Source organism: Salmo trutta, chromosome 10, assembly GCF_901001165.1.
Source record: "Salmo trutta chromosome 10, fSalTru1.1, whole genome shotgun sequence".
Lineage (NCBI taxonomy): Eukaryota > Metazoa > Chordata > Actinopteri > Salmoniformes > Salmonidae > Salmo > Salmo trutta.
The window spans coordinates 35,942,382-35,961,715 of record NC_042966.1 but is presented as its reverse complement, the minus strand read 5'-3'; the positions used below and the strand labels follow the sequence as shown (position 1 = coordinate 35,961,715).

At 43.3% G+C, this 19,334-nt stretch overlaps 2 protein-coding genes across 13 annotated transcripts in view; one reads left to right on the top strand and one right to left on the bottom strand.

Annotated features, from left to right (window-relative positions):
* LOC115201661 (E3 ubiquitin ligase RNF157) overlaps positions 1-10,102 on the bottom strand; it is a 33,710-nt gene extending 23,608 nt beyond the window's left edge. For 4 of the 8 annotated variants that reach the window (XM_029765469.1, XM_029765468.1, XM_029765472.1 and 1 more), the window contains exons 1-2: positions 9,351-10,101; positions 6,822-6,940 (exon numbers count right to left, since the gene is read on the bottom strand). In XM_029765469.1, coding sequence (XP_029621329.1) covers positions 6,822-6,940; positions 9,351-9,438 — 207 coding nt within the window. In that variant the 5' untranslated portion in view covers positions 9,439-10,101. Of the gene's footprint in view, positions 1-6,821; positions 6,941-9,350 lie in introns of all 8 variants that reach the window. The other 4 variants (XM_029765471.1, XM_029765467.1, XM_029765473.1 and 1 more) reach the window with 3 other exon arrangements.
* A 345-nt stretch (positions 10,103-10,447) lies between these two features.
* Positions 10,448-14,953, top strand: LOC115201663 (serine/arginine-rich splicing factor 2). Of its 5 annotated transcripts, none has more exons than XR_003879784.1 (3): positions 10,448-11,026; positions 12,222-13,296; positions 13,724-14,953. XR_003879784.1 is itself a non-coding variant. In XM_029765477.1 (3 exons), exons 1-2 carry the CDS (start codon positions 10,665-10,667, stop codon positions 12,487-12,489), a joined length of 630 nt encoding a protein of 209 aa, XP_029621337.1. In that variant the 5' UTR covers positions 10,448-10,664; the 3' UTR covers positions 12,490-12,522; positions 13,095-14,953. The 5 variants fall into 5 exon arrangements, 3 of the variants coding, with proteins under 3 accessions (XP_029621337.1, XP_029621335.1, XP_029621336.1); XR_003879785.1 differs by having other exon boundaries at positions 12,222-13,820; positions 14,382-14,953; XM_029765477.1 differs by having other exon boundaries at positions 12,222-12,522; positions 13,095-14,953.
* The last annotated feature ends 4,381 nt before the right edge of the window (positions 14,954-19,334 follow it).

Here is a 19,334-nt window from a genome sequence, read left to right as displayed (position 1 = left end):
CCATTCTACAGCCATCTAACAATCATCCAACCTCATTCCAAGCTCAAATTTATTCTGAATAACATCATTCTACATTCATACCTTGTAACCTTTCCTATATTAAACTATCTCAAATGGATTATGTTGAAGGTGTGGTTTGTACTCCTTTATTCGTCCTGGCACGATCAGGCTGATAACGTGCCATTTTAGAAAACAGGTTTAGTGACCTTGATCTGCAGTTGTTTACTTATTTTAGATGAATGCACTTTTTGTAAGTCATTCTGGATAAGTGTCTGCTAAATGACTGAATGTAAATGTAATAAGTGTCTGCTAAATGACTGAATGTAAATGTAATAAGTGTCTGCTAAATGACTAAATGTAAATGTAATAAGTGTCTGCTAAAAGACTGAATGTACTGTAAAATGTGTATAGAACAACCTTTATGGAACATGCCATCCAGTAAGGAGGGAGGATGTGGTTGGATACCGCTACACCGCTCTTCTGGGGGGAGGTGTGAGTGTGTGTGTGTGTGTGTGTGTGTGTGTGTGTGTGTGTGTGTGTGGTTTCCAGGAAAGGCTCCTGCTGGGGCCAGATGTGTTATAATACGGAATACCGCCCCATTCAAAAACACACACCAGTAGAGTTCTGCTATGGGATCTGAACATGCAAGCACACACTCCCCTCTTCCTCTGTATAGTCTTAATGTGACTCTGTTTTACAGGTAGGGTTGCAAAGCTACCAGTAATTTACCAAAGTTACCGGAATCTTCAGTAATTTTGGTAATTAAACAGAAAATGTGTGGCAATCTATCGTAAATTTGGTAATTTATACTTTAATAACTTTAAAAAAGGTATTAATATATAGTACTCATTTGTTATGTACAGTTGAAGTCGGAAGTTTACATACACTTAGGTTGGAGTCATTAAAACTCGTTTTTCAACCACTCCACAAATTTCTTGTTATCAAACTACAGTTTTGGCAAGTCTGTTAGGACATCTACTTTGTTTATGACACAAGTCATTTTTTAAATAATTGTTTACAGAAAGATTGTTTCACTTGTAATTCACTGTATCACAATTCCAGTAGGTCAGACGTTTACATACACTAAGTTGACTGTGCCTTTAAACAGCTTGGAAAATTCCAGAAAATTATGTCATGGCTTTAGAAGCTTCGATAGGCTAATTGACATCATTTGAGTCAATTGGAGGTGTACCTGTGGATGTATTTCAAGGCCTACCTTCAAACTCAGTGCCACTTTGCTTGATATCATGGGAAAATCAAAAGAAATGAGCAAATACCTCAGAAAACAAATTGTAGACCTCCACAAGTCTGGTTCATCCTTGGGAGCAATTTCCAAATGCCTGAAGGTACCACGTTCATCTGTACAAACAATAGTACGCAAGTATAAACACAATGGTACCACGCAGCCGTCATACCGCTCAGGAAGGAGACGCGTTCTGTCCCCTAGAGATGAACGTACTTTGGTGCGAAAGTGCAAATCAATCCCAGAACAACAGCAAAGGACCTTCAAATCAAAGTTTATTTTTCACGTGCGCCGAATACAACAGTTGTAGACCTTACAGTGAAATGCTTACTTACAGGCTCTAACCAACAGTGCAAAAAAGCTATTCGGTGAACAATAGGTAAGTAAAGAAATAAAACAACAGTAAAAAGACAGGCTATATACAGTAGCGAGGCTATAAAAGTAGCGAGGCTACATACAGACACCGGTTAGTCAGGCTGATTGAGGTAGTATGTACATGTAGGTATGGTTAAAGTGACTATGCATATATGATGAACAGAGAGTAGCAGTAGCATAAAAGAGGGGTTGGCGGGTGGTGGGACAAAATGCAGATGGCCTGGTTAGCCAATGTGCAGGATGTAGTATGTACATGAATGTATAGATAAAGTGACTATGCATATATGACAAACAGAGAGTAGCAGCAGCGTAAAAGAGGGGTTAGGGGGGGTTGGGGGGGGGGGGGCACACAATGCAAATAGTCCGGGTAGCCATTTGATTACCTGTTCAGGAGTCTTATGGCTTGGAGGTAAAAACAGTTGAGAAGCCTTTTTGTCCTAGACTTGGCACTCCGGTACCGCTTGCCATGCGGTAGTAAAGAGAACAGTCTATGACTGGGGTGGCTGGGGTCTTTGACAATTTTTAGGGCCTTCCTCTGACACCGCCTGGTGTAGAGGTCCTGGATGGCAGGAAGCTTAGCCCCAGTGATGTACTGGGCCGTACACACTACCCTCTGTAGTGCCTTGCGGTCGGAGGCCGAGCAATTGCCGTACCAGGCAGTGATGCAACCAGTCAGGATGCTCTCAATGTTGCAGCTGTAGAACTTTTTGAGGATCTCAGGACCCATGCCAAATCGTTTCAGTCTCCTGAGGGGGAATAGGCTTTGTCGTGCCCTCTTCACGACTGTCTTGGTGTGTTTGGACCATTCTAGTTTGTTGTTGATGTGGACACCAAGGAACTTCAAGCTCTCAACCTGCTCCACTACAGCCCCGTCGATGAGAATGGGGCGTGCTCGGTCCTCCTTTTCCTGTAGTCCACAATCATCTCCTTAGTCTTGGTTACGTTGAGGGAGAGGTTGTTATTCTGGCACCACCCAGCCAGGTCTCTGACCTCCTCCCTATAGGCTGTCTCATCATTGTCGGTGATCAGGCCACCACTGTTGTGTCGTCTGCAAACTTAATGATGGTGTTGGAGTCGTGCCTGGCCATGTAGTTGTGGGTGAACAGGGAGTACAGGAGGGGACTGAGCATGCACCCCTGGGGAGCTCCAGTGTTGAGGATCAGCGTGGAAGATGTGTTGCTACCTACCCTCACCACCTGATGGCGGCCCGTCAGGAAGTTCAGGATCCAGTTGCAGAGGGAGGTGTTATGTCCTAGGATCCTTAGCTTAGTGATGAGCTTTGAGGGTACTATGGTGTTGAACGCTGAGCTGTAGTCAATGAATAGCATTCTCACATAGGTGTTCCTTTTGTCCATGTGTGAAAGGGCAGTGTGGAGGGCAATAGAGATTGCATCATCTGTGGATCTGTTTGGACGGTATGCAAATCGGAGTGGGTCTAGGGTTTCTGGGATAATGGTGTTGATGTGAGCCATTAACAGCCTTTCAAAGCACTTCATGGCTACGGACGCGAGTGCTACGGGTCTGTAGTCATTTAGGCAGGTTGCCTTTGTGTTCTTGGGCACAGGGATTATGGTGGTCTGCTTGAAACATATTGGTATTACAAACTCAATCAGGGACATGTTGAAAATGTCAGTGAAGACACCTGCCAGTTGGTCAGCACATGCCCGGAGCACACATCCTGGTAATCCGTCTGTCTCCGCAGCCTTGTGTATGTTGACCTGTTTAAAAGGTCTTACTCACGTCGGCTATGGAGAGCGTGATCACACAGTCGTCCGGAACAGCTGATGCTCTCATGCATGCCTCAGTGTTGCTTGCCTCGAAGTGAGCATAGAAGTGATTTAGCTCGTCTGGTAGGCTCGTGTCACTGGGCAGCTCACGGCTGTGCTTCCCTTTGTAGTCTGTAATAGTTTGCAAGCCCTGCCACGTAAGACGAGCGTGGGAGCCCGTGTAGTGTGATTCAATCTTAGCCCTGTATTGACGTTTTGCCTGTTTGATGGTTCGTCACAGGGCATAGCAGGATTTCTTGTAAGCTTCCGGATTAGAGTCCCGCACCTTGAAAGCGGCAGCTCTACCCTTTAGCTCAGTGCGAATGTTGCCTGTAATCCATGGCTTCTGGTTGGGACGACGTTCTCGATGCACTTATTGATAAAGCCAGTGACTGATGTGGTGTACTCCTCAATGCCATCGGAAGAATCATGTTCCAGTCTGTGATAGCAAAACAGTCCTGTAGTGTAGCATCTGCTTCATCTGACCACTTTTTTATAGATCGAGTCACTGGTGCTTCCTGCTTTAATTTTTGCTTGTAAGCAGGAATCAGGAGGATAGAGTTGTGGTCGGATTTACAAAATGGAGGGCAAGGGAGAGCTTTGTACGCGTCTCTGTGTGTGGAGTACTGGTGATGTAGAATTGTTTTCCCTCTGGTTGCACATTTAACATATTGATAGAAATTTGCTAGAACTGATTTAAGTTTCCCTGAATTAAAGTCTCCGGCCACAAGGAGTGCCGCCTCTGGGTGAGTGGTTTCCTGTTTGCTTATTTCCCTATACAGCTGACTGAGTGTGGTCTTAGTGCCAGCATCTGTCTGTGGTGGTAAATAAACAGCCAGGAAAGTATAGCTGAAAACTCTCTAGGCAAGTAGTGTGGCCTGCAATTTATCACAATATACTCTAATTCAGGCGAGCAAAATCTAGACTTCCTTAGATTTTGTGCACCAGCTGTTGTTTACAAATATGCACAGACCGCTGCCCCCCCCCCGTCTTACCGGAGTGTGCTGTTCTATCTTGCCGGTGCAGCGTATATCCCGCTATCTGAATATCCATGATTCTGTGAAACATCGATTTTGTGAAACATAGGAAATTAGTTTTTGATGTCCCGTTGGTAGGATATTCGTGATCGTACCTCGTCTAATTTATTGTCCAATAAACTTGCACGTTGGCGAGTAGTATTGACGGTAACAGCAGCTTTCCCACTCGCCTTCTCCGGGTCCTGGCGAGGCATCTGGCTCTTTGTCCTCTGTACCTGCGTCGCTTCCTCTTGCAAATAACGGGGGTGTCGGCCCTGTCGGGTGTTTGGAGAATGTCCTGTGCGTCCTCCTTGTTGTAGAAAAAAATATTTGTCTAATCCGAGGTGAGTGATCACTGTCCTGATATCCAGAAGCTCTTTTTTGCCGTAAGATACGGTGGCAGAAACATTATGTACAAAATAAGTTACAAATAACGTGAAAAAAAACACATAATAGCACAATTGGTTGGGCGCCCGTAAAAATGCTGACCATTTCTTCCGCCGCCATTTTAATATCACCTTGTGAAGATGCTGGAGGAAACAGGCACAAAAGTATCTATATCCACAGTAAAACGAGTCCCATATCGACATAACCTGAAAGGCCGCTCAGCAACGAAGAAGCCACTGCTTCAAAACCGCCAAAAAAAGGCAGACTACGGTTTGCAACTGCACATGGGGACAAAGACCGTACTTTTTGGAGAAATGTCCTCTGGTCTGATGAAACAAAAATAGAACTGTTTGGCCTTAATGATCATCGAGATATATATATATATATATATATATAGCAAGGAGGCCTACAAACCTGACTCAGTTACACCAACTCTGTCAGGAGGAATGGGCCAAAATTACCCAACTTATTGTGGGTAGCTTGTGGAAGGCTACCAGAAACATTTGACCCAAGTTAAACAATTTAAAGGCAATGCTACTAAATACTAATTGAGTGTATGTAAACTTCTGACCCACTGGGAATGTGATGAAAGAAATAAAAGCTGAAATAAATCATTCTCTCTACTATTATTCTAACATTTCACATGCTTAAAATAAAATGGTGATCCTAACTGACCTAAGACAGGGACTTTTTACTAGGATTAAATGTCAGGAATTGTGAAAAACTGAGTTTAAATGTATTTGGCTAAGGTGTATGTAAACTTCAGACTTCAACTGTATGTGTCCATATTGTCCATGACTTTCTAGTAGATAGACCATATGGTTCAAGAGAAAAGAGCCTAATTAATGAAAAAAACATCAACAATGGCATTATTTTCAATTAACTCTTCAACTTCTTCCAACTATTGACTTTTATTCACAACTGCCACCAGTTTGACCACAAAACATTGATAACAAATACATCTTGTTTTAGTCAAATAAAAGTGCGTAAAAAAAGGATATTATGCTGAAATGCTCATATTAAACACCAATGGTATTCATTAACTTTATGGTTTATATTTAAGATCATGTTTTAAAGCTTTGTCATTCTATTTGTTTATTTTTAAATGATGTTATTTAATGATGTGATATAATTGACATGTGATAAGGCCACACAGAGGGCCAGAGATAATTACAGATATCTGTGATAATCTAAAATACCCAAAAGGGTCACTACATGTCTTGTGAGATTACTTCAAATCCTTGAAAGATAGCAAAATTCTGGTAGTTTACTGGTAAACTTTGAAAGTTTCCAGTAATATACTATCCTTTTCCAACCATAATTACAGCAGTAAGCTGCTGTCTAAATCCCCAACATCACAGGCCTGTGTACTTCCAGTCGCACGCACGTACACACACACACAGCTGTACAAATCCAGAGTAGGGGTCAATTTCATTTCAAATGCACTAGACCTGTGCTGCAGATCACAGTTAACAACTCTGGGAGAGAGGAGAGAGATGTAGTGAGTGGGGAAGAGAGATGTGGCTCTATATTGCCATCTGCTTAGAGAGGGCAGGATGGCTTATATAACGGAATTTGAGAGAGACAGGGAGACAGAGAAATAGAGAGACAGAGATAGATATCCTGTGTGGCTCGGTTGGTAGAGCATGGTGCTTGCAATGCCAGGGTTGTGGGTTTGATTCTCCTCATGGGAGACCAATACGAAAATGTATGCACTCACTACTGTAAGTCACTCTGGATAAAAGCTTCTGCTAAATGACTAAAATGTAGAGAGAGCAAAACACAGAGAGAGAGAGAGAAGAACAGCGAGAGAGAAAAACGGCAAGGATTTCAAATACCTGAGTTATTTGCATGGGAGTGTATTGCCAAGTGTATTTCTAAATACATTCCAATATTCAACAACTTGCCTTTTAAAATAAAAAATATGTGAATACTTACTTCCAAATGTCTTTGAAAGTAATTTAAATACCTTAAATAGTAAATAGTATTTGAACCCAGGTTTAGTGTAGTGTAGTTTAGTGTGAGAAGCAGTACCGCCACTGGTCTCATTCCCAGGAAGTTGAGGTCGGTGTTCTCTCCGAATAGGTATCCCTCGGGGTGGGTGGAGTCAAACTTCTCCCCGCCCATGATGAAGTGGTTGGCAAAGTAGCTTCCTGTAGGGAACAAGAAGAGGGAGTGAGCAAACCTGATTGCAATACACACACACTATAGCCCAATTAGGTTTCTCCCCTTTTACTTGAACAGAGGACAGTTAAAGGAGCTCACCGAGCTAGGACAAGGTGTTCCAACCCTGGTTCTAATCTTAGCCAATGGGGGGGAGAAACAGATAGGGAATAGGTACAGTAGACATTGCCTCTGAGCACTGATTTTATATCGGAAATGTCTTTGTCCCCCTATTTGCTAAGATTACGGTTTGAGGTAATGTAACTGATCTTAGATCTGTGGTTAGGGGGGGCAACTTCTATCTCGAGTGTCTTTCTACACAGTAAAGTAATGTCTGGTAAACTGCAGACTAGGGTTGGCTGGTCTGAATCAACGTAGCTGTTCTGGCTGTTTCCACCCGTGTTTTCAACTCAGAAATAAAAATAAATAGATGATTCTGATAAGGAACAAAACACCTTTTCTGTGACACTGCCTGGTGGAGAAATAATTAGAATGTATGTTTTGAAAGGGTCATAGAAAGGCAGACAGCCAGATACCATTCAAATTATAATCAGCTGTAGGGAATGTAAGCCTATCAACTGCCCTTGAATGCCCACTGTGTGTATTTCTGCACACACACACAACACACACAACACACACACACACACACACAAACACACGCGAAGCTGAGGCTGAGCAATCCAAGTAGAGATCCCAGGCCAGGCCATAGCTACTCAGTAACGGTGATGGAAGTGGTTCGGTGAACAACGCTCAAGTGATGAGCCACCTTGCCTTAGACCTTAAGGCTTGTGCTAGCTCCCTAGGCTAATTCATAGGCTTTAGCTCAGCATGCTAACACAGTCTTATACCACTTTCTTAAAAAATAAAAAAATTCTCTCTTCTTAACTGCAATGACTGATCTGTCATGACTGGATGGGTGAAAGCAGGGGCGCAACTTTTACTGGGGACGGGGGGGACATTGTCCCCCCCAGTTTTATCATTGGAATGTGATACAAAAGGAGGCAAAGGTGTGCTTTAGGACCATGTTGATGCCTCCAAGCGGTCGGGTAAACTGTTTTGGAGTGTTTATCCAGCTGGATTTTAAAAAATATTATAAAAATGATGTCCCCCCCACTTCTAAAACCAAATTTGCGCCGCTGGATGAAAGTATGCGTATGAGAATCCAAACTGAATGCAGATCATTTGGGAGGATGGGTATTAACAATAAAGATTTTAATTTATTTAATTTCATTGTCCTCCAAGTGTTGCTGAATAGCCACTCTTCTTCAGTTTGCGCTTAAATTTATGCACCTTAGTTGGAGAGCGAGGTAGCGGCAGTGATCCTTTCCCTTTGCACTATAAGGATAGCCAGAAACAGGGTTTGAGTCTGGAATGGCACCCTATACCCATAGTGAACGATGGGCCCTGGTCAGAAGTAGCGCAGTTAAGAAGGGTGCCATTTTTTGACATAACCAGTGACAAAGCCAGACACACTCCTCTACATAATCTAAGGACCTGCAGCCAGACGCACTCCTCTACATAATCTAAGGACCTGCAGCCAGACGCACTCCTCTACATAATCTAAGGACCTGCAGCCAGACGCACTCCTCTACATAATCTAAAGGACCTGCTGCCAGAGATTCAGATGCAGTAGAATGGCAGGCAGGGAGTCTAGTTACACTGGCTGTCTCTGTGTCCTTGGATATCAACCCTCCTCCACACACACATCCGTTACCACTCATGTTGTATCTTCAACCTGGCATAAGGGCAGGGTTCGATTTACAGGGCCATAAATAAACAGATTTTAAATCGGTCATTTGAAAAATGTAAGTGGACGCTTTAATGTCAAATATTGTCTAGGTAATAATTAAGTACCTTACTATGATTGGTCTCAACTAAAATGGTCAAAAACAAACAAAAAGAGCTTCTTAGCAAGAGCCATTTCTCAAGCAAGAATTTGGGGAGTGGTCTGAGAGGGGAGGGGAAAACTGAAAATTAGATATTATTGGCAGAGAGGTTTGGAACTCTCTTTCTTACTGGTCTATTAGTGAATTTAACACATGGTGATTTAACCATGGAAGGCCAAAACTCCATCCCACCAAAACAGGTTGAAATTTCAGGAGGTATTTTCAAACAGCTCTTACACCACAAAGGGTATATCATCATGTTCACAATTTCACCGTATTATTCCTACCTCATATTATGGAAAAGTATATAAAACGCAAGAAAAATCATGTTTTTGACTGCAACGGGCCTTTAAAATATAATTATATTCAACAATCTGGCTTGTACAACTCATGACAGGAAACTATCCTGGTAAACTCATTTATGCCTGACATAGAATTCAATGTGGGGTTTCCAGGCTAGGTTCGGTCCTATTCATGAGTGTGCTGTCGCCTATGAGGCACAGGCACCACTTACCAGATTTCGGTGGATAGCGGTACACCGAGTTGGACGGTATATCGACCTCTTCCACTCCTGCATTTTGTCTGCTGGTCAAAGCTCCCATTTCCACAGAAAATTAAAGCTGAAATTAACGTACATACCAAGAAAACATTCGCTATTCTCAAAAATCTCTATTGTCTGCCGTTTCCATTGTTATTCTTGGTTTATGTCCTTGGTTCCCTGCCGGTATCAGACGTAGCCTAGTTGTTGTGCTCGTTCTGGGGATTAGTTGTTGTTATTGCTGCTTTATCCAAAGCCCCGTGGGACTGTCACTGTTTGTTTAGAGGCAGAAAAGCAACAACCGCGTCCCTTTAACAGCAAAGCTATGTATCCATTCACTTAGCGACGCATTCTCCTCTCCACTGCAGCGCTTTTCGGGGAGGAAAACGAGGTCTCTCCCTATGTAGCGCCGTATAACGGTCCCCTCGACATCTTTTCTGTTTGTTCTCTCCCGTTTGTAAGGCCGTGCGGGGATGCGGATGGCTATATGTGCTTGGACTCTCGGTGCTCCAACTGTCAAAGAACGAATCTAATGGTGGCTACCCATGACGTCAGGCACAAATCCGGACTATGGGTTTTGCGCAGTACAATTCAGCAGGCAGGCAGCTCCCGGTTCGCTATAACGTGACCTTCCCCAAATGTGGGAACGAATCACTGCAATGCTGCAGCAGATGATGGCTTAATAATGCAATGTATAGTGACTGTTACAACGACATGCAGAGCTGCGTAATTATATCTATAAAATTAAAATGGGTCTTTGAAATTTGGACAGAAATAGAGAATGTAGGCTACACGCATAATTATTGATAGGCAATTTGGCAAGTATAGGCTTGTATCTGAACTGAACAGTGAAAACAATATTAGAAACTGATAACATACCACGTAGGCTAGATAGCTACAACGTTGCAGCCTATAATGTGCAAACTGTATGTTTTTTGTTTTGTATAACCTAACGTAGCAGGCGTAAAATACACTTGAACAATGTTGCTATTTCCACCTTGACATGATCAGTGAGCGTTAAGTGTCGTACTACTCCAGTCCTGTGTGGGGCGCTGTAGCGCACTGGGAGTAGTACTGAACCCGCACACACAGAAAAAGGAAGCTCTGGCGCCGCCATTTCACGTGCAACGAGTTGAGAGAACGGTGTGTGAGGTAGACCTGGAAATCGGCAAAACAACATCGAATTTCACACAAAAAAAATAACGATTTTAATCAGAAAACAAGTCCCGAATTGTCTGTTTTCGATTTATTTTTTTTAATCGTCTGGCTGTTTCATATTGAGGAGCAAAGATGAGCTACGGAAGGCCCCCGCCCGATGTCGAGGGTATGACCTCGCTCAAAGTGGACAATCTCACCTACCGAACCTCTCCTGAGACACTACGACGAGTTTTCGAGAAGTACGGCCGGGTGGGAGACGTTTACATCCCCCGCGATCGGTACACTAAGGAGAGCCGCGGGTTCGCTTTCGTGCGATTCCACGATAACCGCGACGCTGAAGACGCAATGGACGCGATGGACGGGGCCTTGCTTGACGGGCGGGAACTGCGAGTCCAGATGGCTCGCTATGGCCGTCCACCAGACTCTCACTTCGGGCGCCGAGGCGGCGGTGGACCCCCAAGGAGGCACGGAGGCTACGGTCGCAGGAGCAGGAGGTAAGTTATTGATGTTCAGTTATGTTTTTTTTTTTTTTTTTACATTTTGTATTCAAACTAGCAATTGTTGTAACTACAGCAACGATGACGTAACTGGCCAAGTTCAGTCAAAGCTAATCTGTTGTTGTACAGATCTAACGACGTTACAAACGTTGAGCAATTAAACATTTTAATTATGGGTTAACCAAGATTAAAGTCCAGTGTTTCCACATTTTTATGAAATATATGAAGTAATTTTCCGTTAATAAAAAAAAAAAATTAAGTACCGTAAAACTTACATTTGTAACCCATGCGTTTATTTGCTAAAATCACTGAAAACAACAGGCGTTTATTAGAGATGGCATTTATTTGAGCCAGGTGTCTATTTCCTTAATGCACACGGGGTTTTCCTCATTTGCTTAGTTAATTGTTTAATTACAGCATTCACTTCCAGCATTTTTATACATTTTGTAATCACTTATCATTTACATACTGTGCTAGATTTATTTTGGTTTAGTAACGTTTGTCTCTAAAATAAAAATAAATCCTGACTGCAATTTCGGTTGTTGTTACTTTCGCAAGCCCTGTTTGTGCTTGCGATTTAGTTACCAGTTCTCTGCTGTTAGCAGCCAATGGCTAGCAGTTTCTTACTGCCAATTAAAATGATTGCAATTTGAGTCATAACTAAATTATTTAATTAAACAATACATTTCGACCTGGGTGTTTTATTTGCTGAAATGTGTGCCGTTACCTGTTTGACAGTGTGTTGGAGTGGTGTGGGCATATACCGCCGTTAAAAATATTAACGCAAGTAGATCGCTGATTGGTTAACTAATCCTCAGGATGACATCATCCTCTGAGGAAATGGCCATTTTTGTTTCAGATACAATTTTGAGGTGGGGTTTTAGATGTTTTTTTTTATGATTTGGCCACAAATAAAAGTATAGGATGCATCAACATTATTTGGGTAGGAGTTTTTTTTTATTGAAATTGTTTTTCACTGGACCCCTACTTTAAACTAAAGCTAACTGGCTGGGAAGTTAAGCATTTGCATGGGTTTTTGTCTAGTGAAGTAGTTTGTTTACTTTTTGTAAAGAGCTAGGTACCATGTTTTCAGTTGAGTTTGTGAGTTGCAAAAGGATAGGGACTTGTTTAACCCGCGTTGCAGTTCATTTCTCTAGGTAAAGATTTGTCCATGTTTCTCCTCTCCCCCCAGTCGTTCGGCCAGCCCTCGTCGGCGCAGACGCAGTCGTTCCCGGAGCAGGAGCCGCTCCCGTGGCCGTGACTACAGCCGCTCCCGGTCTCGTTCCTACTCTAGATCCCGTTCCAAGTCCCGCACCCCCCGCAAGAGCAAGTCCCCATCTCGATCGAGATCCCGCGGTGCTTCCAGGTCCCGCAGCCCGGCTTCCAACAGAGGCTCCAAATCCAGGTCGACGTCCAAGAGCAGGCCCAAGTCCCCCGAGGACAACGGAACCGACTCCTAGTAACAACAGCTCCAACCCGGAGCCATTAAAACGGTACACAAGGAAGGGGAGAAGGGGTGTGACCATCACATATATGTAAGGATGGTTTGGTTCGTGTAGGAGAGACTACAGGGTAGGTTTTAAGTTCAGTTGGACAGTCTTCTGCAGCCTTGACAGTCTCTGATATTGAGTGTGACATTTTAGTCTTGTTTAGTCACCAGTGTTGCAGCGTACCAGTCAAGACTGCAGAATCCTGACCCTGGGTTGTTGCAGGGGAAACTGTACGATTGTAAACTAGGTTTTAGAACCAGTTCAGAAAGTAGTGCACACATCAAGTAACATGCAGTTGCAGGGTACAAAAGTAAAGTCAGGAAATAAAGCTGGATATCTGTACACTTGAATGCTTGTATTCAAGTGTGTGGGTGTCTACCAATGTTTTACATCCAATCAAACTGACACATCAGCCAACATTAGGATTTTATCTACATGGAAGGTCAGAAGTAAAGTAGGCTAAAATTGTTTACAATATTTATAAAATGGGCTTATTATTTTTGAGATGCTATATTTATGGCGGGGTGCTAAAATCAAACATTCGTTTACCTAAATGTGGAATTCTCTCCTCCAAGCTGCGGTCCTCTTGTCAAACAGAGAGGTGGGGGTGTGGCAGAGATGGCAGTGTGAGAGCAGTTAGTGTGGTGTGACGCGACCCGCCCATGTGACCTGCCTGTTGCTGAGTTGGTGGGTGCGATGGCGGTTGCTATGGAGCAGGTCGTCAATGGCGACGCGTGGTCCGTGCTGTCAGTTGGTGAGGTGTGAGGTGGTGGTGAGGTACGGAACTTTCACAGGACCACAGACAGAATTCTGCTGGCTGTACCGCTGTGTCTGTGGTCTCACTGGTGAAGGAGGGAGGACCCCAAGGTTTGTTGTCCAATAAATGCCTGAGTAAAAATAAGCAAAAAATGGTGGTATTAAGAGGTAGCTTTGGGTTGGGGGCCCTTGGAGTGTGAAGACGACCAACAGGGACTGACGCTGTTGGGAACTTATTTCCTACCCACAAGGGAAAGGGTCAGTTCTATACCAGTAACATGGACAATTGACATGTTAAATCGCCATTTAAAAACAAACCGACAAGTCCTCGATGGAATGGTCCATCTGTACATTTGACTTTAGATTGCCACAACTAGACAATCAACTGTTCTCAAACTAGCAGCGTATCATTTGACTGCCACCAACACAGCTTGTTTTTTCTTTCCAGGTGAGATATGATGGAGACTTCTTCTCTGCGGACGCCAACCAGATCATAAGTCTGCCAGTGGACACCTCTCTATGCCCCACAGAATACTGACCAAAAGGTTATTGCGACTTGGTCTAAAATGATTTATTTGGTTTCAGTTGCCCAGAAAGACTCTACTGTATATTTACCAAGGTGATGTAACTCCCATGACTAGAGTAGAGGACATGTTTTGTGAGGTGAATACTGGATTTTGTCTTATTGTTAGTGCTGGTTTGTTGCAATTTTGTTAATAAAACATTTTATGGTGAAGTAGCTACAGCTTTTCTAATTATTTAGTAGTCTTTTATTCTCTACAGACAGATTGTTTTTTGAGTTAACGGTGTTTTTTCTTTTGCAGAGTTGATTTTAGCAAAGGGAGAGTGACTAGTCCCTAAATATTTTCCATTTTTTCTAAGCAAAACCAGTAACGTGTAGAGGGAAATGAAAAGGAACAATAATAAGCCAATATTGTATTGAATGTCACGTGTTATGTAATTGGTTAACCTGCCATCAGTGGCTATTTTATTTTTTTGCATTACGTATGTATACAATATCTTTTTTTTTTCTTGCCGTTTCTCTGTTATAAGTTTGCTTTCCTGTGAATTCTAACCCTCCTCTCTTGTTATCTTTTGTGCATTAGGCGCAGTTGTGTAGCAGTTGAGTATTGCTGGTTAGCTGTTAAGGTGCGATGCAGTGCTGATGGTGAGGTGGCAGTGCAGTGGCTGGCGGGGGTGTTGCGGTACCCTGTGAGTGCCCGGTGCAGTTGTCGCCCGGCGCTCGTCTTGGTGCTACTGCTGCCGTTTGCCTTGTTCTGGTTTGTAAGAGTCAATCACAGCTGTGGTGGTAGATCTGATCACGCCATCTCTCCCCATGTGTTGTTCTCATATGGTCTCTTCCCATTCCTGATGTACAAATACACTCCTCTTTCCCATTCTCTCTATCCCAACCCTAGCCTGGTGGAACCAGCCTGATCGCTGCGTTTTAACGTTTGTTCGATCAAGCTTGTTCCACCAGGCTATCCCAAACCCCCCTCCAACTGGTTTAGTCCCTCTGTTGTGAGCTGGTTGTACATTGTTGATGGAAGAGTCTTATGGCTCGATAGGGGAGGGTTTGATGAAGGGCATTCCACTAGCTTAACAAATGAATCTGTGTGTACCCTCCCAAATGTCTTGTAACTGCTTTAGGTGAATGCTAATAAACATTTGTGGATAATTTGATTCATTATTTTGTTACGAGATCTGCCCTAACAGCCCTTGAGCCCATCGGTAATGGTGACTTGGCTCCTTCACAGCTAGCCAATACCCATTAAGGGATTTTCAAACTAGATTCCTCATGAGTTGTTACGGCATACTACAGTTTTAGCAATTCTACACTTCTGAAAATAGAAAAACATGTTTGTAATATTGTTTAGTCAATGAATGTATTGTTACACCTTGAATGAAGCTAATGGCCATATTTACCAAATATGTGGCTGCTTTAATATGGGCATCAGCACTCCTCTTTGCTCATCTTCCATTAAACACAAAGTCTATAGGTCTATAGACCTCTTATGTACTTAAGAGACATTGTGAGACCCATTCCTTTACTGTGCACAAGCCAGTTCTTGACACAGTGCTTCTCAAACCTTTCCTGTGGGACCTCCATCCGTTCTATGTGTTTGAGCTATTCCAGCGCTAGCACACCTGATTTTCCATGTCAACTCATTATCAAGCTCTTGACTAGGTGAGCCAGATAAGCTAATATCGGAGCTACAACACAACTAAAACGTCTTGGTTTATGAGGAGAGGTTTGAGAACCACTGCATACCCCTCGACTCAAACAGATCAGGACATCAGTTAGTGCCATTGCTTTATAATCCAGTGCTTTCAACCTGGCACACTAGGTGGGTGCAATGAATTATCATGTAGAACAGAAAACGAGCAGGCTCTGGACCTTAGTCAAATTTGAAAACCTCTGCTCTATACCCATAGGCTATTTTCTCAGTCAAAAGTATGCCATGCTCTGTCCACTGAAAGGGCTATGTGTAAGTGAGAAGCTTGCAACGTAATGGTCACCCAATACTCAGTCCCTGTGTTTTGGTATTGCTAGGGTCAAGCTTTCCTAAAGCATTGGGTGTGTTCCACTGCCCGGGCGTCACTGACGCCTAACAGATCTCAGCTGTGTAGAGGGCAAAAAAACAAAACGTGCACCGCCTTGGGTATTTTATGTAACAGCTAACCACGTCATGTTCCTCTGCCCAGGCATTGCTGACGCCTGCCGGATCTTACGATGCCTGGATAGGTATTTAACATCAGCTAACTACATATTGCCACGTTCAAAATAACTGGGAACTTGGAGAATCTCTGACTTCAGTGCGTTCATGACAACTGGGAACTCTGGGGGGGCAGTCATACAACTCAGAATTCCAAGTCAATCTCAGGAATCTTTCTTGAGCTCCAACTTTGACCTGAAGATCACTGATGTCATGATTTAACCTAGTTAAATCTTGAAAGCATCATAGGCACGTGGAGTAATGAGTAGGATTGTGTATTCACGTGAAAAATAAATTACTTTTGATAACACTTCATCTGCGGCAGGTAGCCTAGTGGTTCATCTGCGGCAGGTAGCCTAGTGGTTAGAGCGTTGGACTAGTGACAAAGGTTGCAAGATCGAATCCCCGAGCTGACAAGCTGAAAATATGTCGTTCTGCCCCTGAACAAGGCACTTAACCCACTATTCCTAGACTGTCACTGAAAATAAGAATTTGTTTTCAACTGACTTGCCAAGTAAAATAAAAATCTGCCTTCCTAATGAAAAATAGTTTGAATATTTGAACATATATTTAATGGAAAAGAAATCTACAGTGCCAGTCAAAGGTTTGGATACACCTCATTCAAGGGATTTTCTTTATTTTTTTTTTACTATTTTCTGCATTATAGAATAAAAGTGAATAGAAACTATGAAATAACACATGGGATCATGCAACCAAAAGTGTTAAACAAATGAAAGTATTTTATTTGAGATTCTTCAAAGTAGTCACTCTTTGCCTTGATGACAGCTTTGCACACCCTTGGCATTGGGTGTGTGCCACTCCGGTGCTTGTTGATAACATGGTTGGAGCTGTGAAAATTGTTAGATTTGAGAAGGGTCAGTGCTAACCGGGATCATTGGGAAGTCCCTACATCATTGAAGTGGACATTTAAAACGGTTAAGGTGAGGGTTTGGTGTAGGGACGTCCCAAGGACCCCGGATAGCATTGACCGTTTGAGAAGTGCGTTCGTTCCTCTCACTGCTTTTGCCGGTTCACTGTAACGGGCCATAGACCTGTGCACCGCATATCAGGTTAATAGAACGGCCTCAAAAGCGATTAAGGAAAGTTTCCAGCCGTGTCACGGCGGTCAAAGCACATTTTTCCCCTAAAACCTTTGTCGCGTTCAGAAAAACTGGGAATTAGGATGCATCCGTCTTCAGTGCGTCCATGACAACTGGGAACTCGGAAAGAAATAGCTCCGACTGAGTAAAATCGTTTTGAACGGTCATCCAAAAAAGATCACTGACGTCATGATTTGACCACGTTTTGTACGAGTTACCAGTTGACTTGAAAGCACCATACATTCTCGGAGCTACACTAGTGGACACGGTTATCGGTAATATTACAGCAGCAAAGCCATCCGGACGCGTGGAGGCAAACTGAGACTGACTACCACATGAGTGAGAATACCGGAGAGAGGCTCATTTAACGGTATTTCTCCGGTATAGGCTAAGCGGTAGAGTCTACAGACAAAAATAGAAGACAACATGATTAGCAGATCATCTTTTGCTGACTCGAATATTCTACACACTTTCAGTCAACAATAATAGAATGTAGTTTTATATTTCCTATTCTCTTCACGTTTCTTGCTATTGTTCAGTAACAACGATACCGCTGCTGACTCGTCCTCTGGCTTTGCAGCATCCAAAGCAGATCACTCAGGGCTCTTTGGCGCAGTCCGTGAGAGATGAGGTGAAAGCTGGATTAGTTAAATCAGGACCCTCGGTAAATCTTACGGAGAAACAGGGGACAGTAGCAGGGCTAACCTCTGCGGACAAACCGGAGGAGGACAGTGAATGCCGATTCGTGGGGAAGATAACGGATCCGGTGGCAGCGGACAGAAGGACGGTTTGGGAGGAGGGGATCCACGCTGCTGAAGTTAGGATCCACGCTGGCGCGCACGAGGAAAATGTGAAATCTGGCATGGTAAAATAATGTTCTGTATGAGTAGCCTATCCTATTATGTTTAATTATATTATTGACGTATCAGAATACACAGTTTCTCACTTTGGTCCGGAAGGTATTGCATGTAATGCGCATGATAGGCAGCTTTTGGACCAATGTGAAAATATTTGCTGCACATCCCACTAAATTACATGATCAATCAAATGTATTTATATAGCCCTTCTTACATCAGCTGATATCTCAAGGTGCTGTACAGAAACCCAGCCTAAAACCCCAAACAGCAAGCAATGCAGGTGTAGAAGCATGATCACACAGATAAGCTACAAGAGCCGTGGCCAATACATCACAGACTACCTCTAATTCAATTAGCCATGCCCATGCTGCTAGTAGCCTACAAGCTACTTGCAGCATGATTTTCTGAAGTGCAAGATGGGTGGCAGTCCAGTCCACTGTGTCTGACTGACTAAACCATCACTATAGAGACTGAGAAAAAACACTAAGGTGTCAGCACCTTGGAGGGAGGGAAAGAGAAAGGGAGAGGACCTAAGCCTTTGGGAGTGTCAAGGTGAAACAAGGGGAGAATCCGGTGTCAGGTCAGTAGCATTCTGAGAGAGTGGGATAAAGAGGGAAAGCAATGGGGGAGAAGATAAACAGTGAGGAGCAGAGGAGACTTGGTGAGACAGACAGACAAGTGCTAGATCAGCACCTAGCAGATAAAGGGAGAAGTCAAAAGCATGAGCTATATAATTGATTTACATAACAAGCTTTGACTGGCATGAAATCACCTCAGCATCACAACATACAGTGCATTGGGAAAGTATTCAGACCCTTTCCCCTTTTCCACATTTTGTTACGTTACAGCCTTATTCTAAAATGGATTTAAAATACGTTTTCCTCCTCGATCTACACACAATACCCCATAATGACAAAGCGAAAACATTTTTTTATTTAGCAAAAAATAAATAAAAGATACCTTATTTACATAAGTATTCAGACCCTTTGCTATGAGACTCGAAATTGAGCTCAGGTACATCCTGTTTCCATTGATCATCCTTGAGATGTTTCTACAACTTGATTGGAGTCCACCTGTGGTAAATTCCATTGATTGGACATGATTTGGAAATGCACACACACATGTCTATATAAGGTCCCACAGTTGACCCAGTGCATGTCAGAGCAACAACCAAGCCATAAGGTCAGGGGTCTGTTGTGCCTGGAGCCGGCCCTGAGTCCAATGTTTCCCAACCTCACTTTCTCCTTCCATCTCTCTCTATCTCTCTTCCTCTCTCTCATCATCAATGACAGTCTGGCCAACAGTGCTGGAACTCAAATCCTGCCTCAGTGCCGGTGGACATTCCAGGAAGTGACTTTGGTCACCTACAGTTCCCTGAGGGGTGG

Coding starts and splice junctions, on each gene's coding strand:
- LOC115201663 (XM_029765477.1), top strand. CDS start 10,665: ATGAGCTACGGAAGGCCCCCGCCCGATGTCGAGGGTATGACCTCGCTC. Junction 11,027..12,221: donor TACGGTCGCAGGAGCAGGAG/GTAAGTTATTGA, acceptor CTCTCCCCCCAG/TCGTTCGGCCAGCCCTCGTC.